Source organism: Rhinolophus ferrumequinum, chromosome 4 (assembly GCF_004115265.2).
Source record: "Rhinolophus ferrumequinum isolate MPI-CBG mRhiFer1 chromosome 4, mRhiFer1_v1.p, whole genome shotgun sequence".
Lineage (NCBI taxonomy): Eukaryota > Metazoa > Chordata > Mammalia > Chiroptera > Rhinolophidae > Rhinolophus > Rhinolophus ferrumequinum.
In genome coordinates this window covers 61,455,103-61,478,257 of record NC_046287.1, presented here as the reverse complement: position 1 = coordinate 61,478,257, position 23,155 = coordinate 61,455,103, and the positions used below count along the sequence as shown (strand labels likewise).

Here is a 23,155-nt window from a genome sequence, read left to right as displayed (position 1 = left end):
TGTAGGCAATACATATTTGTACATATCTATTTTATACTAGAAAGTCCATATTTCTGTGCAGTAAAAATATGTATAAAAGTTGAAATTAAATTTTTAAAAACTTCCTGTGGCCATAAGGCTCTAGTGTTAAAATATTTCTTGATTGCATTGTCAATTTAGTACATAATTGATCAAATAAATATACATTTGGATAATTAAACATAAAATTTTATTGGAGATGAAACTCTGATGAGACTAAGAATTTATTTTTCCAGTTAATCCATATGTCCGTGCATGAATATCACTATTGCTAGAATGAAACAGGTTTAGCAACAATTCTATTCCTATTTTTTATTTTTATAGATGTTAAAAGCTGACAATCTTTGTTTACATAAATAAGCAGATTCCCATCTAGGATTTATTGAATCAATAGAACTCAACTCTTTGCACTCCTTCAAAGGTCTATGCCAAATCACATGTTGATCGACCACCACCAAGTCACTAAGTTCATCCCATACACCAGAGAGGAAGGAGAATTAAAGCTCCACTTCCTGGAGGAAAGAGTGTCAAAGATTTTGTGGCCATATGTTGAAACCACCACTATACCATAAATATTTGGGGGGGAGATACTCTGAGTCTGTGCAAATATCCTGCTTCTTCTTCAAGTTTCACCCACTACTTTTTAAATAATCTATCAAAAAATTTTTAAATAATCTATCAGCTGGTAACTCAAAACTAAGTCATCCTTCAATTTTGTTGAAAACAAATAACTGAGAACCAATTGGGAAATCAAAATATCGACATATTTCCAGTTGTTCTTCTGTATGGCCCTGGGGGTGTGGATTCAGACTGTCTAGGCTCCCATCATGACTAGAGCCATACATGACTCACATCATAGTAAGATTAGATTCAGGATTGGAGAGAGGTGGGCTTTTCTTTTGCAACGTGAAAGAAAGGTGTATCCTTAGACAACTTTTTAGGAATTAGGTTGTAAACAGTGATTTCCTGAAAACTGTGCTGGCCGGAATACTTAAGTTTGACTACAGTGGCTCCGAAGATGCCACTCACCCCAATGATTTCACCTACCAACACTGTCATTGATTCCTCAAGTTCTTACCTTTAGTCCCTACCTGTTCCTTTCTCCAAGGACCAAACTTCTCTAAACTCTTTAAGTCCGCCAGCACCTGGCTCCCTAACTCTCGGGCTTCAATTTTCTCCTTTTACAGTACTAAGCGGCTTGCAGCTTCTAGAACACACAAAGCTTCTTGCTTCTCCCTCCTGGATACTCCATCCACATCCCCTTCCCGGCCCTTGAATGCGTAGCTGAGGCTGTGGATTCAGACTGTCTAGGCTCCCATCATGACTAGAGGCCCCTTGGAAACGTGCTCAAAGTGGCAGATCACTAAGGCAGTACAACAAACTACTTCTGGGGCGGGGCAGTCAGTGCTCGTCCTTCTGGACATTTAACTGTGAGGAACGTCTGCAATGCACACACAGCGCTCAAGTCCATAGGCAGCCGATGCTCTCAAGGCGCCTCATCCGCGCGGTGATTCCCAGTCTTGGCCACGAAAATGCACAGCGTCCACCCCTGGAACAGATTAAGTCCTACAGGAAATCCAGCTAATACTCGAGCCGCCTTCGCCTTCCCCTTGCTTGGCCTGTGGCGATCGAAGCCCCAAGACCCCGCCCACTTCTGCCTGCCCGCGGGACCTTAAAGTGGGCCAGGAGTGCGCATTAATCAGGCAAGCAGTGGACCTACCATGAGCCTTTACTATTTGAAGATTACAGAAGCAGTCAGCAGCTCGCGCGAGACAGATAGTATTCTCGCGAGAAGTCTAGGAGGCGGCAGTGATGGCGGCGGCGGGAACTGGACCCGGCCCCGGAGTGGGTGCAGGACCCGGCCCGGCAGCGACCTCAAATGCAACAGCGACGGAGGAAGTGGAGACGAAGCCGGTGGTAGCGGTAGCAGCCGCTCCAGCCGGAGAGGGAACATCTGCTGCTCCAGCAGCGGAGCCCAGTTCTGGAGAGGCCGAAAGCGGGTAAAACGTCCTGAGGCCAGAGAAGGACACGGAGAGAGAGGCCCGCCCCTCTTGGAATCCCGCGGCTCCCGGGAGCAGTCCCACCCGCCCCTTCCGATCCTAAGCCCTGCAGCCAACGGCTCGCCCTCCCCCCTACAGGACCGTAGTCCCGCCCGCCGCTCGGTCCATTCCCTCTGAAGTGTATCTCAGACTACGCCCCTTTCCTCACCTTTCGCGGTCTGTGAGAGCCAAGTTTCTTGTCCTGTCTCCCGCCCTTGCACCCCGGCAGGGGGCTGATAGCTCAGTCTTCTAACTGGAACCCCTCAAATATCCCAGAGAAGAAACCACTTGGTGTTGCCAGACTGGAAGAAGTGGCGGTCCCTCTGAAACAGGGTGGGAGAGCTGCACCTCTGTGAACGTACCCCAGGACCAATTCCATCCCATGTAGATTTTGTCTGTAAGGGCCTGTTAGGCGTCCCTGTGCCCATGGGCCTACATCTGTCTGAGCCACAAGTCTTCCTAACCCTGGGCATCGAGACTCAGAACGAGCTTAGCTGAAAAAGCCGTGTGAAGTTCAGCACTACTTTGATCATTATCTTTGGGAATAGAAGTTTTGAGGTTTGTTTCTCTTGAAAGTTTTTACTTGAATGCTTTCATTATCTTACAGGGATGCAAACTCTGTTGATGTAAGTGGTGGTTTGGAGACAGAATCTTCTAATGGGAAAGATACACTAGTACGTATTTCGTTTTGGATATTTGCCATGCAAAATCGGGTTTGTTTTTTTAAGTTTTTAAGCGAGTCAAAAATACAATCAGATCACCTAACTTGATTCTCTAATTGCTTTGGACACAGGAAGGTGCTGGGGATACTTCAGAGGTGATGGACACTCAAGTGGGGTCAGTGGATGAAGAGAATGGCCGGCAGCTGGGAGAAGTAGAGCTGCAGTGTGGGATATGTACAAAATGGTTCACAGCAGACACCTTTGGTATAGATACCTCGTGAGTATTTTGTGTTGTCTTTGTAAGAATCACTTTGTAAAATAGATCTCAACATGTTCAACAATTAGTTTGTAGGTAAATACAAATGCATGGTATTTCCTGTGTTTCTAAACCTTGTTCAATGAGTAGGAGGATTTGAATCAGGAATTATTTTAACACCCTGAGCATGTTTTCTACCCACTGAGAGGTACATGTAAACAAATTTGAGACAGTAGCATTTAAACCTTTCATTTAGTGTTGTAGATTTGGGGGAAAGGGCTTGGTGCACAAAGCTTGATGTCAAAAATTTGAGATGGCCAGTCTCTTCATGCCTGAGCCATCCTTTTTAGCTTTTGGCTTCCAACTCACTCCCTGTAGGTATCCTGCGTTCTCTCCTCAGCAAAACCTATTTCTAATCTTTTATCTCTTTTAGTGAATTTAAATCGTTTTATGATTGAAAATGAAAGGCTTCTTATCAACAGCTAGCAAGTGATAATTACTGATTCAATGTCTATGGAAATGTGCTGCTAGTTCTCTACGGTGTTCCTTCTAGTCTATATTAAACAAGTAAATTTAGACAAGACTACCTCAAAATAAAGCTGCGCTATTAAATTAATACCCTTGGGTGGGATTGTGAAAAAATTGACCTTTATAATTTGTTGTAAGTTTTTGAGTTAAAAAGTTAAAGTGGGTTTTAGAAATGCTGATGTTGCAATTAACATGTGACTGGTGATTTAGGATAGAGTATTTACAAAAGAAAGAAAAGTACTGTAGGATCAGGAAGAAAGTCCATCTTTTTTCCCCCCCTTTCTTCCACCATGCCCCACTCCGGTTCAAGCCATTGTTTCTCAGTCTAGTTGTGTAGGATACAGCTCCCTGGCCCATGCTGGTATTATGAGCCCAAGAATCCATATTGATGGAAAGATCTGTAGGGAAAATAAACAAGCTAAGCAAATCTGGTCACTTAAAATCCTGAAATCTGGCCACTTTGACCCAGGAAAATTGATTTGGATAGACAGAACCTAGGAAAGGAAATTTACCAGAGAGATAACTTGGAGCAATCCAGGGAGGAATCAAACCACAATTCAGAGTTTTGGTAGAGACCAATTTGTACCTGAATTTGAGAAGTTACACCTAAAGCCCAGCTAAGTGGGACAGTATTATCTTTTACGGCTAAGAGGAAGGAAGTGAGCTAGTATGGTATGGAAAAGGCTGCTCTGAATACCTGATTGTATTTGAATTAATTAACTATATACCTACCTACCTCTGGTATGAGGCTTTGCCTTCTGTAAATGAGTTTATCAACAGGCTGGTTAACAGAAGGGGTTCTAGAGAGAAGTAAACGTAAGGGAACTCAATCTTAACATTCATAAAAATGTTTCTTAATTGCTTGAGTGGTGGCAATGGACACATACTTAGGAACCCTTCTTTTTGAGGATACCTTAAGCTAGTTGCTACAGAGTCCAAGAAAAACCTGCCTTTATTTTGATGTCTTCTCTTCCAACTCAAACCGGTCTTTTATTTTTCTGTTTCTCCTTTTCAGGATTAAGCTCTCCCTGTGCTTTTCTAGTCATCCAGTACAATCACCACCACACTTTCCTTCTCTAATGCATCAGTTCCTCAATCTCTGCCTCTTCTTCCTCTGTCTTCAAACAGACAGCTCTTCTCTTGTCCATGAACTCCCTCTTAGGAGATTTCCTCTTTATGATACAAGCCATCTTAGTGGTTAGATCTCCTTTCTCTTTCTGCCCATCCCCCCACTCCACACCCTTCTGTTTTTATTAATATTACTCTAGGTGAGGCCTTATTTACCTTCTGCTAGAACTGCTACAAAAACTTCTTATATACATTCACTTTTTCTAATCTGTTCCCCCTTCAAACCCATCCTCTTACTAAACATCATTTTAACCATGCCGCTTCCCTTTAAGGAGTTCCCATTACCCACAGAAAAAATCCAGTTCCACCTGACGTGTAAGGTCTTCTTGTACTTCCTACTTTTTCAAGTCTCATTTTTTTACCATATGCCTGACAACTCCTCTCTGCTGGACAAACTTGTTAATACCAGTTTGCCTCTCTGGCACCTAGTTTGCACTTTCTCATTTCTATACATTGTTCACCTATAGAAAAGAAAGTGACTCTTCCCAAATCTAGTTCATAACTTATGTCCTCAAAAAAATTCTTCCCTTGCTCTTAAATCTGAAGTTACTTGGGTCCTTTAAATTCTTACAGACTGATTATCATCTGTAGGATTCATTTGGTAATGAGGCAGGTAATGTTTTAGGACTTCTGTGTTGTCTTCTTGAATAATTATTTACATTTTTAATCTTTTCATACATTCTGTCCACCCTTTCCAACAATGTTATTGGCACTTTAAGGAGATATTGAAAGATATTTAAATATAAATATATTTAAAGAGATTACTTCATCTTCTTCCACAACTGGCCTAGTATACTCTTTTTAGGTACTCCAAAACTATAATAATCTAGCTTGGACAAGGTGCCAGTGAGAACCTTCCAGATGCTGAATTATCCACTATGGTGGATAATGTCTTATTAAAATATTTGTGACAGAAAAATCCAGATATTTGTAAAAATACAAGCCCTGTTTTGATTTGGATGACCTTTTTAAGTTTAAGGTTCTATTAATATATTAATATTATCTAATGTTAACTGTTGTTGTACTTCTCATAAAGAAGTGTGTATTCAGAAGTACACTAATTTGTATAATTTGTTCTACAGATCTTGTCTACCTTTCATGACCAACTACAGTTTTCACTGCAATGTGTGCCATCATAGTGGGAATACCTATTTCCTCCGGAAGCAAGCAAGTAAGAATAAACTCTGGAGTCCTGCATAAGAATTGTTCTCTAGTTACCTGGGAAAGAAAAAAGGTTTGGGCTTAGCAGAATCAGGAAACTTTTGCCTGGTAGATGCTAGAAGTTACATTGGGGTTTAGCTCAATAATTGCTATTGTCCATTTCAGATTAAACGTTTTTCCTGCTGTGGTTGTTAATTTGTACACCATGTAGTTGAATATTCTTTCGTTAAGGATCTAGTATTATAGATAACTTTTTCTTCCTTTTTGTTTTTGATAGACTTGAAGGAAATGTGCCTTAGTGCTTTGGCCAACCTAACATGGCAGTCCCGAACACAGGATGAACATCCAAAAACCATGTTCTCCAAAGATAAGGTAGAAAAGGAATTCATGTAATTGCAGTTATGCCAAAGAATCAGATGGAACTTCTACGTTTGCTATTTAACAATAATTACTTTCCTCTCCAATTTTTATGAATATGACTGAAGGTTCAGTGGTTACTTTGTTTTTAGGTTCATGTAATTTACTAACTTCCCAGTGTGTGTACCTTATGTCATTTGGCTTAGCTATCAGTAGAATGAATCCTTAAATAGTTTTAGTTGGTGTTATAGAAGCAAATAACTGTATTCCATAATTAATAATTAATAGATCTTGAGGTGAACCTTCTCAGCCTAGTTTAGCTGTTGTTATAGATACCAGTCACAGATTTTGTCGGGACTTTATCCATGCTTTTTATTTAAAAGAATTATCTTTTATTATTAAACTGAAAAACTGCATGACTAAAATCAGGATTCAAAATTAAATATTTAATCCATCCGTAAGTCCTTCCTACTGTGATTGATGGTAAGAAATATGAAAATAAAGTAAATTTTAAAATGATGGATTTTACTTTGTGATCTAGTATACATTCATACCTACCCACTTTCATTTAAAACTAAAACAAAAGTTTCACCGAACAGCGTTTATCCTCTGATCTTTTCCTTTTGCACTCTGATATCTTCTATTCTAGTCAATGCTAGTTCTCACCTACAGAATTGATTTTATAATCTGTTAATTGTTTGTGACCTACAGTTTGAAAAACACTGGTATAGGGTGTGTAGTGAGATCAATATAGTCAGGATCAGACTTTGGCAAGGGTTCTTTCTACTAAACAGAGAAACTAGGACTTAATCCTGTAAGCTTAAGAAGTTATCAGAGGATTCCCTCCCGACCTCTTTTTTACCCCTATATTAAAAGTGCTTTAAAAAAAGGTGTGCTGTTTTTTTCCTCTGACTTTATTTTTCCCCCAAGTTATTACTTTGAATTTTTCAAACATACAGAAAAATTCAAATAGTACAATGAACATATGTTTATTCTTCACTTAGATTTGCCATTTGTTAATATTTTGCTACATTTACTTTATCTCCCCCATCAATATTTTCCCTCTAGGCTGCATGAAACTAAATTACAGATCTTATGCTTTACCCAATATTCTCTCATAACCACAGTACACTGATTAGACTAAAATAATTTAATGTTGATACAGTACAACTAATGTATACAATTTGTATTTTTTTATATACAGTATGTATTTACATTTTCTCAATATCCCTCATAGTTTTTTTCTCCATACAGGATCTAATCAAGGATTACACATTATATTTAGTTGTAATGTCTCTTTTGTCTGTAATCTAGAAAAGTTCCTGTACTTGTTTTACTTTGGATTTTTCTTTTTTTTTTTTTTTGGTCTGCTATGACATTTAAAATTTGTATTATGTAATATTATATCAGACCGGGTCTTACATTAAAATAAGACTGGGTCTTATATTAATTTTTGCTCCAAAAGACACATGAGAGCTGATGGTACGGCTAGGTCTTATTTTCGGGGAAACATGGTTCTTGTTCAAAATTCCCCACAATCTATATGTTGTTTGCATGCAATTATATAGTGTTCAATCATTAAGACTAAACGTGGATTTTTTCCTTTTTATTCCTTTTTTCTTTTTTTTGTGAGTGTAACTTTGAAACCAACTATAAAACTCTTAATATATTTTGTTTATAAAATTAGGATATCATACCATTTATTGATAAATACTGGGAGTGCATGACAACCAGACAGAGACCTGGGAAAATGACTTGGCCAAATAACATTGTTAAAACGATGGTAAGTAGACTAAAATTGACTGGACTTGATGTTTAAGCAGTGTTCTTTGTAGTAAATTTTCTTTAGTCTTACTGAAGTAATGTGATGACTAGGAAAATGAGAACAACTTAGTGTTAAATCGTGGTGAGTGAGATATACCTGTCAATATTAATAGTTTTTACGCTCTTGAAAAATCAGTAAGTTGCCTATTGTGTCTTACGTGAACATCACCCAATGGTGATTTTATGTGACACCGAAAACCTTTGTCCACTGCACTCTTGCAAGTATAATTTCTTTTTTTTTTTTTTTTTGGCAAGTATAATTTTCTATTGAAATTGGAGACAATTTTTTTCTTTGATTCATAAAAGAAATAACACTGTTCTAAACATTATTGTCCTTAGAATTAAAGAACACCTAGGGAGAAATCAACAGCAAGCTATTAACAGTACTTATTTTTGTGAAGGCTAGGGAGGGATTATGAAGGACTTTGGCTCTCATTTTTTAAAGAGCCTCTGTTGTTTGAATGTTTTGATGATCATGTATTAATTTTCTAATCAAAGGAAAAAACAGTACTGTCTTTTTGGAGATTATACCTAGGAATTGGAGTTGGTGGTTGATCATTCAGTACTTCTTTTTAAGTGTAAAATTTCGTGATACTAAAATACTGTTTCCTTTCAGAGTAAAGAAAGAGATGTATTCTTAGTAAAGGAACACCCCGATCCTGGGAGTAAGGACCCAGAAGAAGATTATCCAAAATTTGGACTTTTGGATCAGGTACATTAATATGCTCTATATTTCCCTTTTGATTTTAGATCACTTGGGGACAGGGAGTCAGGTTTGTTTACATTTGTATGTTTGCCACATGTAACACTGCAATTACATGTCCATGACGTGGTGGGCTCCAAATAAACGGTTATTGCCAATGTGGAAAGAAATAGCACTTACCTTAAACCAGGAGACGAGTATTTTAGCTCTGGCTCTTCCCCAAAATGTTACAGCTTTACTTATATTATTCTTATATTTTTTAACTTTAGTTTCCTCATTTGTAACACCACTATGCCATTCCAAGATATTCCTAATTTTCTTTCCATCTCAAAATTTTGCTCTTAAAAATATTCGTTACTGTGAAGAAAAATTTGTGAAGAATTTGTGTTGCATACCTAGAATAACATGAGGAAAAAGAACATTTCCACTCTTTGCTCAATGGCAGGGGTTACATTTGGCATCTTAGGAGGTCAAATCTTTCAGCTGTACCTTAAGATGTTTGATTTGCCAGCATTGAAAATTCAAGATTTCACATAGACATTCAGGTTTCAGTCTTTTCTTGTAAAATGGAAAGATCTGACTATGCTGGGCCTGAATTTCTCCAGGAAGCTGAATAAACAGGGCTTAAGCACTCTAGTTGGCCATTGCCCCACCACCAGCTCTATTCCCCCCCCCCACCCGCCCAATTACCATTCATTACCATTCTTAAGCCACTTTGATGGAAGTACACTCAGGCCCGCCTTACTTGTTACTGGCTGATCCCTGCAGCATCCAAGTTTGGAACCCCTGCAAGTTTCAGACTCTTTAGGATTGTCAGTTTCAATTCCCACTCTATTAGAATTTCCAGATTGATTTGATTATGTAGCCTCCCTTCATAATTGAGTATTTTTGCCTCTAGGATCTTAGTAACATTGGTCCTGCCTATGACAACCAAAAACAAAGCAGTGCTGTGTCTACCAGTGGGAATCAAAATGGTAAGTGTTTAAATGTTTCATTGAGGAAATATTTGTAAGCTGTTGAATCCAGATGTGCCTAGAATTGGGCATTCTTTGGGTTGGGTTGACTCTTAACTGGACATTTAATAAGATGCTTTAAAGTCCCAAACTTAATTTTTAGGAGCTAGCCAAGGATTTGACAGGTGGTAATGGAAGAGAACTTTTTGTCACTTTACACCAAAGTTTGGTCTTAAGTGAAACAGATATAAAATAAAATAAGATACAATTTTAAGGCCAGGTTTACTGTGTTTATATTAGACTTCCCATCTGTATCCTCATAACTAGCACTTAATTTAGATGCAGTTGCTCTCCACTCTTTTTCTTGAATTCAGCTGTTAATTAACAAACTTCCTATGTCCATCTTCTAATTTTCTTGCCCTGAAATTTCAGCTTATTCACATGACAGCATTTCTGTATTGATCACCCACTATAGAATGCTTTTTCTGTTGGTAAAATCTAAACGCAGGATAACCTTCATTACTAATGATAATCGAATGAGTTGGGGTTGCTGGGTGTTGGCTAGATATTCATCTGACCCATGGCATTACTAACTTGTCTTTTGGAATGGTAGCATCTTAAGTATGTAATCATTTTCTTGGTTATTAATATTCTAAGATTGGAAATAGGTAAGTGTATTGTTTATCTTTTGCACCGTATTTAGTTGTTAAAATCTGACAAATACATGGTGCCACTTCTGTCCTTACAGGTGGAGCCTCTTTTGGAGGTGAATTCCTCCTCTGTCTTCTTTCAGCCTCTCAGACTTAAGTATTTTGTGGTTTGGAAAATGCTTTTTTGTTGAGTTGTGGTAGAAGCTAAACCTAAATTAAAAATTTAAAACATTGTGAAAATGTTGGCAATAGCACTTAATATGAAACAGTAGTTCCAGTTTAATATTAGTAATTAAAAGCCTGTACATTGTCATATTCTGCCTAACACAGCCAGCACTCCCCTTAGTATCGTTTATTTTGTTCAACATGGATCAAAAACTATCTTAAAATAATTAAAATCCAAATGACAATAAAAACTTAGTAATTTTTTTATTAAGGTATCTCAAACTAGAGATACTGATATTACTACAACAGTTTGACATTAAACCTTTTATGAGACGTAGGAATAATCCCTGATATGTTTATAAAAGGGAGTTTTGCATAAATCTGGTCCTATATATGCAGAATATGACCTTCCCTCAACGTCTTGATCCTTTTTATTACAGCAGAACTGCTGGTAATTTCCAGGCTTGCCCCAAATTAAGACACAGTACACTCTATGCAATTGTTTACATAAAGGTGTTTTTCTGCAGTTCAAGGACATTTTCTGGAAGATGGAAAAAAAACTAATTGAGAGGAATGACAGCAGTGGACAAAAATTTCAAATACCTATTTCAGAAATACACAAGGTAGTTTTCCTTGTGACCTTAATATATAGCTGATTTTTAAAATTAAATATGTAAATTATCTGTTGATATTTGCTCTTAATTCCACAAGCCAGATTAGTCTAACCTGAAGTTTATGCATTGGCACAATCCTAATAACTGCCTACTAAATTTAAAGCCTTCTTTCTCATTTGTGCAACCAGTGGATTCCTAGCAGCACTGGAGAGAAACACCTTTTTAGTACTTCTGTTTTTGTTTTCCATGTCTGATGTACTTTTGTCTTGTTGGATATTCAAGTTAAGTGCTTTTGCAGATATTGTGCCTTTATTATGTTTATGGAATATATCATGTAGTTCAGTCAAGTGAACATCTATTTACAGTGAGGATAGTCTCTCTTTATGGATATTTTTAGTATATGTGCTGCTGAAGCAAGCACTATGGATATTTTTATTGACTTGGGTAGAAAACAATTTTATCCATGCAATTGTTTTTAGCTGTGGGTGCTTGGAATCTGAATGAGTGAAATTGCATTTGTGTCACATCCTCAGTAAGTGTACCAGTAGTTGCTGTTCACTAAGAAAGGAAGGTTGAGCATACTGCCAGAACCCAGTGTTCTATGCTGTGAGATACTCAGCAGATTCATTCAGAACCAGGGTGAAATCCAGTATGCTTTTGGGAAGGAAGTTCTCCTATGGTGTTACACAAATGTACGATGGGAGTGTTAGTCCCCATGGAATTTCCGTTTCTATGTGGTGCTTCTGTCACAGCTCATTAAAAGTGATATGCCTTCTCTTCAAAGGGGGAATTGCAGCAGGAAGCAGTGGAAAAGGAAGAGGAGCTAAGCGCAAACAGCAGGATGGAGGGACCACAGGGACCACCAAGAAAGCCCGGAGGTAGGCAGAACGCTCACCCCCATTCACCACTTTCAGGGTATTCTTTGGTGCTGGTAAAGCCTCTCGGAAAAGAGCCATACTCTTCAGTAGCTCAAATAAATGTCTGAGGTTAAAAAGCCTGTCTCAAATCTTGAGGACTTGGAAGGGTAAAACAATCCCAGGCTAGATACCCTGTTTTACAAACTTGGCACTACATAAACCAGCCCTGGGGCAGCACTCTGTTGATTTACCTGGGGAGTAAAGTTCTAGTGAGGCATTTTCAGAAAGGCTAGGTTGGGGAGAGGGAGTGAAACCAATATTGAAGCTGGCTCCTTAAAATTTCTGCCTCTTCCCTCGCGTGCCTCTTACCATCACTTTGTTCAATGGTGATGAAATACAGGTCATTTCTTACTTAGACAACAGATCGTAAGTGCTCATATTGCTGAATTTCTGTTTATTAGTTTAAAATAATAAATATGCTAAAGGAAATTGCCCTCATTCCTCCTCTCCCATTTTTCCCTATGATGTACTGGCTCACTGTCATAGATACCCTTACAGACTAAAGTAATTTAACCAAAACTACTTTGCTAAATAAAGTGAATCCTTTTCATTTCCCTGGTTTGCCTGCAGAGGGCAGGATGACCTGTTTGAATAATGAAAAGCATTTGTGAAGTTGCTGTGTTCCAGCTGAAATCTAATAAATCAGAAGCCTTTCTTACAGAATTGAGCTAGAAGGGGTTTTAGTTTCTTGATGTTATTTTTTCCTTTCTGCAGTGACCCTTTGTTTTCTGCTCAGCGCCTTCCCCCTCATGGCTACCCATTGGAACACCCGTTTAACAAAGATGGCTATCGGTATATTCTAGCTGAGCCTGATCCCCACGCCCCTGACCCTGAGAAGCTTGAACTTGATTGCTGGGCAGGAAAGCCTATTCCTGGCGACCTCTACAGAGCCTGCTTGTATGAACGGGTTTTGTTAGCCCTGCATGATCGAGGTATGTAAGCTATTAATGTTCATGTTGGACCCAATGTTACCCTCAACAACTGTCATCAGCTTTGTCCAATCTAGAATTAGGTATACATGTCAGTCTATAACCACTCCTCCACCCCTGCATCTGTAGACTTAGCCAGAATTTCCTTTTTTGTCACTTTCTATAAAAAGCCATTCTGTATATGATTTATTAAAACTTTCTATTTTCAACTAACTTTAAGCTTATGGTAAAGTTGCAAAAATTATAGTTTATAATAGTATATGTCCCTCATCAGGCTTTTCCTAATGGTAACATCTTACACAACCAGGTACAATTATCAAAACCGTGAAATAAAGATTGGTAAATGCTATTAATAAAACTAAAGACTTTATCTAAATTTCACCAATTTTTCCACTACTGCCTCTTTCCTAGGATCCTTCATTTCGTTTAGTTATTTCTCCGTAGTCTCTTGCAGTCTTCAACAGTTCCTCAGGCGTTGCTTGTCTTTTTGATCATGACACTTTTTTTTTTTTTTTAAAGATTTTATTGGAGAAAGGGCTTTACTGGGGAACAGTGTGTGCTTCCAGGATTTTTTTCCAAGTCAAGTTGTGCTTTCAATCTTAATTGTGGAGGGTGCCGTTCAGCTTCAAGTTGTTGTCCTTTCAGTCTTATTTGTGGCGGGCGCAGCTCAGCTCCAGGTCCAGTTGCCGTTGCTAGTTGCAGGGGGCGGAGCCCACCATCCCTTGCGGGATTCGAGATGTTGAACCGGCAACCTTGTGGTTGAGAGACCACTGGCCCATGTGGGAATCGAACTGGCAGCCTTCGGAGTTAGGAGAGCGGAGTTCCAACCGCCTGAGCCACCGAGTCGGCCCCATGACACTTTTTAAGTGTATTAATCAGTTATTTTGTTGAATGTTTCTCAGTGAGAGTTTGTCTTTTTCTCATGATTAAATGGAGGTTATGCAGTTTTTTGAAAAACACCACAGAAATGAGTCTTCATTACATCATCTCATGGAGCTCATGATGTCTGTACTGTCCTATTGGTTATGTTGACCATGATCATTTGGTTAAGGTGGTTTCTGCTGGCTTTCTCGACTGTCTTTCCCTTTGTAGTTAATAAATATCTTGGGGGAAGATGCTTTGAGGATATGCAAATAACTTGTTTCTCTGAAGTTTTGCCCATTGATTTTAGCATCCATCAGTGAATCTTGTCTGCAGTGTTTTTTAATGTGGTGTTTGCCTGATGATTTTTTAATTTCTTCCTTCTCTTCTCCATTTATTAGTTAATTGTTTATATCAGTGTGAACTCATAGATATTTATTTTATTATGTGAGATATACTTTATTTTGTTGCTCAAATTATTCCAGCTTTGGCCTTTAGGAGCTTCTTGAATAGGCTGGTTCCTGAGTTCTTTTGATAAGCCTCTCTCTTCCCTTCTCTCTCTCTTTTTTCTTCAGTACTTCCTTATTTTCTGGTATTACAAGATGTTTCTGGCTCGTCTGGTATTTTCCATGCTCCAGGCCAAGTATGAGCTACTTCTAGGAGCCCTGGCTCCTTGGATTAGACAATGGTGTTCAGAAATTAAGACTGTCTTAGGTATGCTCACTGTTACTGAGTGTCCCTTCTAGACCCCCTCAGTGGACAGAGGTAGGAAATATATGTATACTAACTGACACATATATACAGAGGGTGCCAAAAACATGTATTCACATTTTAAGAAAGGAAAACTGTATTAAAATTGTAGTACTCAGTATATACCTATACCAAAAGATGAATAAATTCACGTTTGACTTCTGCAATTGCAAGAGGTGCTCAAAGTGGTTACCATGAGCGTCCAGACACTTCTGATCACGGCGAACTACTGCTTGAGCAACACTGACCAAAGGGTCCACTTGTATACATTTTTTTGGCACTCCCGGTATATATACTACTATACTGAGTTTACACCTTGGACACCTTGGATTCTAGTCAAACACCACAGGGTTGTTCCAGCCGTCCGCCTTTCCTTATTTGTAACTTCTGTCTCCAACAGTAAGAGACCTAACTCTAGATATCTACCATATGTTTACTTGTTTTTTCATTTCTAACATGCACAGTTTATGAATTGCTAACTTCCGTGAGAAACATTCAGTAACTAGATTATAGCATTTATGTCCAGCTTTTTGTCTTTAGCCTTCCCATCACGATATTGTTAATTTGGGTTAGTTCTTTTCTTCCTCACCTCCTTCAGTGTGGACAACCACACTGGTTTGTGATACTCATTTGTGACACAGTTAGGTTCATTTGTTGGTGTTTGATTTGGGGTTCTACCTCATCTTGAGTATGTGTGTGTTGACCAGAGTATGTGAAACATTATTATGGTTCTGACAGAGTTGTACTAAAAGGTTTACTCAATGTGTCACTACCTCCTCACTACCCTACCCCCTTTTCCTTCCCTGCTTTTTTCCACATTTTCCCACCCATTTCCTACTGTGTTTCCCCAAAAATAAGACCTAGCCGGACAATCAGCTCTACTGCATCTTTTGGAGCAAAAATTAATATAAGACCCAGTCTTATTTTACTATAATATAAGACTGGGTCTTATAGTATGTCATAAAATATAATATAATATAATATAATTAATATAATATACCAGGTCTTATATTAATTTTTGCTCCAAAAGACACATTAGAGCTGATTATCTGACTACGCCTTATTTTCGGGGAAACATGGTATAGGTAACCAGTCTCTTTAGTTTCTATTTTGTTCTTCCCATATTTCTTCTGCATACATGAGCAGATACATGTATATTTTATCTCCTTTTTTCATATATGAAGGGCAACGTGCTATATACTCTTGCATCTTGCTTCATGCAGTTATTTCAGACCAGTTTAAAGAGATCGTCCTTAGTTTTTTTCTTTTCTTAGCTTCATGATGCTCCATTATGTGGATGTTGTACATAGTTTATTCAACCACTCTATGTATGGGAATTTAGAGTGTTTCCAGTATTTTGCAATCACAAACAAAGAGGCAGTGAATAACCACAGGTATATGTATTTTTGTATTGTTGGAGGTAAATTTTCAAGGTAGAATTATAGAACTGTACTTGCTGGACCAAAAGGTAAGTGTATACATAGTTTTGTTAGATATTGCCAAATTTCCCTTCAGAAGGTTGTGCCAATTTGCGGTGTAGAGAATGTTTTCCCACAGCCTCGCAAACAGAATTTGTTGTCTTATATTTTAATTCTGGCTGGTCTGATAGGTGAGAAATAGTATCTCAGTGTTGTTTTAATTTGTATTTCTTTGAGTTTGAACATTTTTTCATGTTTAAGAGTCCTTATCTCATGAATTATCTGTTTGTGTTTTTTTATTTCCCACTTTTCTATTAGGATTTTGTTCCTTTGTTCCTTTATATATTGGGAATATTAGTCCTTTGCGGTATGGGCTGTGAACATTTTCTCTCAGTGTGTCAGTTGTCTTTGTTTATGACTTTTTGTCATGCAAAACTCTTTAGTATATAGTAGTTCTTTTAATGACATAATTTATTCAGTTATTAACAAATAGCATTCATTATCCTTTAGAATGTGAAAGTGAATTTAAATTACTACTTTTAGAGGAATGTACTTCATGAATTTTTGTTTTTGTTTTTCTGGAGTATCAATGCAAATTCCAGATAGATGGATCTTAAAAGGCCATGTAATCTGCTTCTCCATCAGCACAATGGAGATGGTAGTTGTGAGTGTTTAAGGGAGTCCGCCTGCCTGCCTACCTGCCTATGAAAGTGCTTTGTAAGTCACAAAGGCCTTTATAAAAGCTACTTAATCTAAATTTTGTGTGTCTTCCAATAGAATTCAGACAACTTCTAGAGTGTTACAAACACTATTTCAAATGCTTTTTTCTCAGTTAAGTCTTAATTGGATTGGCAATGTTTCTACCTTAATAAAATCAATCAACCCACGCAGCCCGGAAGTAATCTCCCACTTTAAGTTGTCCCCTTATCTTACATAATGGCCTCATGGTAAATTAAGATTCAAACCACACACAAAAGTACAGTGAATCTCCAAATACTTTTCACCCACATTTAACAATTGTCAAGATTTTGCCATATTTGCTTTATCTGTTTATTTCTTTGTCTCTTTTTTTCTGAATTTTTAAGAAAATCTCACCTCCTTGCATACTCCAAAAATATGCATTTCCAAAAAGTATGGATATTTTCTTTTATAACCACAATTCTATTATTACACTTAACAAAATAGATAATTCCTTGCTGCTATTGTCTGAATTCAGTTCATAATCAGATTTCCTTGATTTTCTCAAATACCTTTTTATCTCCCTGCAAAATACTTATTAATTAATAGACGCATGTTGATTAACAGAACTTTCGTACGTATTTGGCAAATTCTAACTTCTCAAATACAAATACTTCTTCCTTTACCCCTTCTTGAGCGATTCAGTCCTAAAGCCATTAGGTGGGGCTGAGCTAGGCCAAGTGTCTGGGATAGAGTAGGATATTAAAAACACTTATTACAAAGAGAAAAAAAGTAACTTTATAGAGATAAACTGGGCAGATACCACCTCAGCCAAATGATCATAGTGAACATCACCAGAAATGGGACGAATTAAAATCATGTACCACATGACAGGATGCAATATGAAGAACACAGCATTATCTTTGTGATATTTGTCAAATATGCATAAATTGAATGGAATCATAAAGAACTAGACAAACCCAAATTGAGGGATATCCTATAAAATAATGGCCTCTAATTTTCAAAAGCATCAAGGTCATCAAAATCGAAGAAAGATGGGACTGTTCCAGATTGAAGAAAACTTAAGAGACATGACACTAAATGCAGCAGATGATTCTCAATTGGATCTTATGCTAAAATGAACATTATTGGATCCACCTGAAAAACTTGAATAGGCTCTGATATTTCTGATCTTTCATTTTGTTTTACTGGAGTATAAGGAACTCATATGTTTGTGGCAGTTGTCTCCAAGTACCTCAAATAAGTTGCCACCTTTGTTTTTCTCTCCATCACTGCAGCTCCCCAGTTAAAGATCTCTGATGACCGTCTGACTGTAGTTGGAGAGAAGGGCTACTCTATGGTACGGGCTTCTCATGGGGTACGGAAAGGTGCCTGGTACTTTGAAATCACGGTGGATGAGATGCCGCCAGACACTGCTGCTAGACTGGGATGGTCCCAGCCGTTAGGTAAGCTGGCACTATAGTGTGGACATCAAAGCAAGTAGAGAGATATAGACCATCTAGCTAAGCTTTACAGCTTTTGAGCTGATCAAATTGTGGCCATAAAATTCAGTTCCAGAGGATTTAGATGGTTTGCAATTCCTAGAATATTTTTATAATTCTTTGCTTGTGAAAAATAGTTTATAGCAATTTTGTAGAATTAACGACCTCCCCCTCTACCCCCCCAAAAAAGGAGAATATTTTGCTTTAGCAAACCAGAGTTGAATGGCAGTCCTCTGACTTCCTGTATATCTTTTTATTGGGACAGGTAACCTTCAAGCTCCCCTAGGTTATGATAAATTTAGCTATTCTTGGCGGAGCAAAAAGGGAACCAAGTTCCACCAGTCCATTGGCAAACACTACTCTTCTGGCTATGGACAGGGAGATGTCCTAGGATTCTATATCAATCTTCCTGAAGATACAGAGACAGCCAAGTCACTGCCCGATACTTATAAAGATAAGGTAAGTTTGTCCTCCTGAGATAATCCCATAGCCTATGGCCTCTTGTCATGCTGACCCACCATTCTTATATGTTCCAACATTTCATTATGAGAATTTTCAGATATAACAAAGCTGAAAGAATGTAAAAGTCAGTGTACAAATATCTATCACCTAGATTCTACCATTAATATGTTATCCATTCATTCCTCCACCCACCCTTCCATCCATTCGTCTTTTTTAAATGCACATCAGAGAATATTGCAACCATCAGTACACTCACCTCCAAGTTCTTCAGAATGCATATCATTAACTAGAGTTCAATCTTTGTTTAGTTTTTATTTTGATATAAAATTTATGTAAAATGGAATTTACAGATTTCAAGTATGTATACACTTAGATTTGATTTTGACCCAAACTGCTATGGAGACATAGAAATCTATCATCATGGCAGAAAGTTCCCTCATGTCCTTTCCCTGTTGATCCCCGCTCCCACCGCCATAGAGGCAACTATAGTTTGGATTTTTTTTTTTCACATCATAATTCTGTAGGTTTTGCTAGTTTTTGATCTTATGTAATAAGATATGTAATAGAACTATGCAATATGTAGTCATATTTGGCTTTTATCATTTGGCACAATGCCTTTGATATGCATGTTGTTGCATGTATCTGTTGTTTGTTGTTGCATGTATCTGTAGTTTACTATTTACTACAGAATAGTATTTCATTGTATGAATGTACCAGTATGTTTATCTGTCTTCCTATTTTTTCCCCAGCTTCATTGAAATATTAATATAACATATCTATTTTCCCATTGATGGACACTTATGCTGTTTCCAGTTTGGGGCTATTATGAATAAAGTTGCTATGAATATTCTTGAACAAATCTCTTTGTAAACACGTTTTCATTTCTTTTGGGTCAGCACCTACAAGTGGAATTACTGGGTCATAGAGTAGTTATATGTTTAGTTTTATAAGGAATTGCTTTCCATTCTCACCAGTGAGAATTTTAGTTGCTCCAATTTTGTTGTGGTGAGAGTGTATGTGTATTTATATGTATGTGTTTTCCTCACAAATCTTCATAAAGGCCTGTTTTGAAAATGTTTTAACAAACATGTACCATCTGGTACTTTTTAAGAAGCACATAGTTCAAAATTTTGCAAAGCTAACTCTGGAAAGATTTTTAATTTCTGTTGCACAGAACATGACTCAGTGCTATTTGTGTGATGTAGCTGATGCTTCAATGAGCCTTTTTTCTTTCTTTCTCTCTTGGCTATCAAGGCTTTGATAAAGTTCAAGAGTTACTTGTATTTTGAAGAAAAAGACTTTGTGGATAAAGCAGAGAAGAGCCTAAAGCAGACTCCCCATAGTGAGGTGAGTCATGGACACAAAAACGTCAAAACTAGAAGACCTTGAAGATGGGTACCAACCCCCTAATTATAAAAGTGAGGAAAATGAGGCTCAAAGGGGAATGAAGGGATTTTCTGCTAACAGCTAGCCAGCAGCAGAGGGAGCTCACTCTGTGCCAACAGTGTTTGTGCTGTGTAATACCGTGCTGCTGCTATTAGAGGCAGGACTAGGGTTCTTTCAGGAACACTCTATAGAGAAAAGGTAAAATCAGTGGTGTAATAAGGAAATCTAAAAGTGATTGAGGAAGCAAGTCAGAGATATTTATTCTTGGTACAGAGGGAGAAACACTGGAATCAGAGAGGAGGGAACCTTATCGTGTGAACCAGAGGCAGCTAGAACTATAATGGCTCATTCGGTGTCCCCTAGAACTTTCCCTCCCTCCCTTTCCCAGGGTTATTGGAAACATGTCTGCCCAAGGTTAAAGCACAGTCAGAGAAGGACTGGCACTTCTGGACCAGCCACAGAGCAAAAAATAGAAGGGGAAAGGAAGGAAGAAAGTTCTGAGCTGGAAACATTTTTCCACTAAAATGCTGTGAAGCCACCTGGGTCAGTAATAGAAGCTAATGAAAATAGAAGCTAAGAAAAAAAAAACCCAAAAACTAGGGTTCCAGTTGTTTTAGGAAAAAAATAGTGAGAGGAAGCAATTAATAGATCTAAGGATGATAGACCCAGATAATACAGCAGGTCCTCGAATATCGTTTGGTTATAATATTGATGAGACACTGTAGGAACTTAACTTTTGTTTATGTCAATTAGCCTATGGTAAAACTGGTTTTGATATATTTTGTTTTGCCACAGTTCCAAGAACCCATTGACAACATTAAGTGAGGACTTATTGTACAGCCAGGGAAAAGATAGCTCTTGCTAGGAAGAAGAGACAGATAAAGTTACTTCAGAAAAGGTTCCTGAAGTCCATCTATAGTGGTTAAGAGAGAATATACAGGATAGTTTTGGGAGATAAAGGACAAAGAAAATGAGGATTGAGAGACTGACATAATATCCTAAGAGATTTTCAAAGTAGAAGTGCAGACATGAGAACTGGAGGCAAGGGAAGGGGACAAATAAGTAAGTTTAACTGGGTATAAATCCAAGGAATCAGTAGAAGACCAAACTACTTTTTATAAATACAGTATAATGAATAGAACGTAGAACTGTTTGATATAAGTAGCTTAGGAATGCAGAAAGCAAATAATCCTGAAGACCAACTAGAATAGTGCATGTAAATATGCTCAGAAATCTGATTATATAAGATGTTATTACACAAACTGTATGCTATTCTTGGAATACATTACCAGTGTGGTGGCAGCACTTCTACAGGGTTCTCCAAGGGAGTTCTTTTGTAGCTTGTTCTGTTTTTAAATTCTAAAGTAAAACCATGGTTTTTGTTTCAGATAATATTTTATAAAAATGGTGTCAGTCAAGGTGTGGCTTACAAAGATATTTTTGAGGGGGTCTACTTTCCAGCCATCTCACTGTACAAGAGCTGCACGGTATGTGTCATCTGTTATCCTGTGAACAGAACTTGAGGGAATTATTTTGATGAAGGAGCCATTGATTGAGTTCTAAAAAGAAATCTGAATAGCCTAAGAGTAAGATTGGAATGTTTTCTGATTGTTACTGTATGTTCCAAAACAGTTGGGTGTTATAGGAAGTATTTGCTTGTATGGATAAAGGTCGTGCAATTAGTGTGCTCCATATTTATCCTTTGAATGTACTGTGGTAAATGTTATTGTTCAGTGTAAAGGATATACAGCATATATGTACATAAGCCAATTTGGTGTTATGATAACCTACCATCATTAGTCTGTAACTGTTGCTTATATTGATTTTATTTTAAATATGGTTCAGCATGAAGGGGACTATTGTTAGAACCTGTTAGGTTTTTTTTTGAAGTGATTTTGAAAAGGTAATGCCTGGAAGTTTCCATGTATTTTTAGTCTGTTAATTGGCATCATCGGAGTAAAATAAGGAAATCTTCAGGTTATAAACAGAAATCAACACAAGTCTTTTATTTACTTAATTCTTGATGGACATTAAGATGTTTACCACTTTTAGCAATATTAATACATATCATTAGTTCCAGTAATACCCTGAATATCACAGCTACCTTTAAAGAGAAAAATTTCCCATGTTCCATTAATTTTTTCACTGTATTCTTTTGTTCTTTCATGTCTGCTTAAATTGAATTTATCCTAGGTTTCCATTAACTTTGGACCATGCTTCAAGTATCCTCCAAAAGATCTCACTTACCACCCTGTGAGTAACGTTAAAAATGTCCACGTGCATCCTCAGCATCTTTACTTGCTGTAGTTATTCTAATCACCTTACTTCTCTTTCTGGTTCCTCCCACAGATGAGTGACATGGGTTGGGGTGCCGTCGTAGAACATACTCTGGCTGATGTCTTATATCATGTGGAGACAGAAGTGGATGGGAGGCGGAGTCCCCCATGGGAACCCTGACTAGGTTCCTCTTTCTCGGCAAACGTGGACTTTCTGGGGAATAATGTTGGAGGATTTTGTTTTTGTTTTTTAACTGTTGCAAATGTTATCCCGAAGATACCGCAGAACAGAGCCTTTGCTGTCAGCAAGTTCAAAGGCCAGGTGGGACTGGGAGAGACTCTGCCCTTCAGTACTCTCCCTGCTTCTGGTGACTGCTTTTATTTGTATGCCATATGCCAACAACTGCTGACCCTAGGATCCCATAAGCTCCCTGTGAAACTGGTGCTGTACCATGTACCCCACGCCTGGGACTTGTTATCTTACTGTATTTTCTAAGGATTGGATAATGTCTAAGTAGCTAATTTTAAATTATTTAAAGACTTTTTTCCTCCTGTGGGCATTGACTCCATCCCACCTGATTTCCAAGGAAGTGGTGAGCCTGTTTCTGAGAACAGCTGAAATTGATGGCTGTACATTCCAAACCAATCGAAGAGCTCTTTCCTTGTGGTGTGGGATTGTTTTTGTTACTAATTTTGAAATATACTTTCGAACACTGGGATCTCTGAAACTACTAGGTCTCTAGAACTATAATTTTGAAAGGATCTTGCTTGTAGCTTTAACAATTAGCAACTCTTCCCAAATAAAACTTGTGGTCAAGTGTGTGTGGCACTTTTTTTCCCTTTCAGGTTGGGTTCCTCTTGGTGACAGTGTCAGAAATGTGGGCAGTCTGAAGAAGGGGAACCAGCATTGGAGGAGAG

The 23,155-nt window shown here is 37.9% G+C and overlaps 1 protein-coding gene and 1 long non-coding RNA gene across 2 annotated transcripts; one reads left to right on the top strand and one right to left on the bottom strand.

Moving 5' to 3' along the window:
* Window positions 1-224: 224 nt before the first annotated feature.
* On the bottom strand, window positions 225-1,877 carry LOC117021293 (uncharacterized). The gene is made up of 2 exons (XR_004422827.1): window positions 1,739-1,877; window positions 225-1,567 (listed from the first exon to the last, which is right to left on the bottom strand). It is a non-coding gene; the product is annotated as an uncharacterized LOC117021293 (long non-coding RNA).
* On the top strand, window positions 1,751-23,059 carry ASH2L (ASH2 like, histone lysine methyltransferase complex subunit). Its single transcript, XM_033104203.1, has 16 exons — window positions 1,751-2,018; window positions 2,665-2,731; window positions 2,851-2,996; window positions 5,714-5,802; window positions 6,070-6,164; window positions 7,837-7,932; window positions 8,590-8,685; window positions 9,575-9,650; window positions 11,843-11,936; window positions 12,690-12,907; window positions 17,910-18,077; window positions 18,379-18,572; window positions 19,830-19,922; window positions 21,350-21,448; window positions 22,155-22,214; window positions 22,311-23,059. Exons 1-16 carry the CDS (start codon window positions 1,831-1,833, stop codon window positions 22,416-22,418), a joined length of 1,887 nt encoding a protein of 628 aa, XP_032960094.1. The 5' UTR covers window positions 1,751-1,830; the 3' UTR covers window positions 22,419-23,059.
* The last annotated feature ends 96 nt before the right edge of the window (window positions 23,060-23,155 follow it).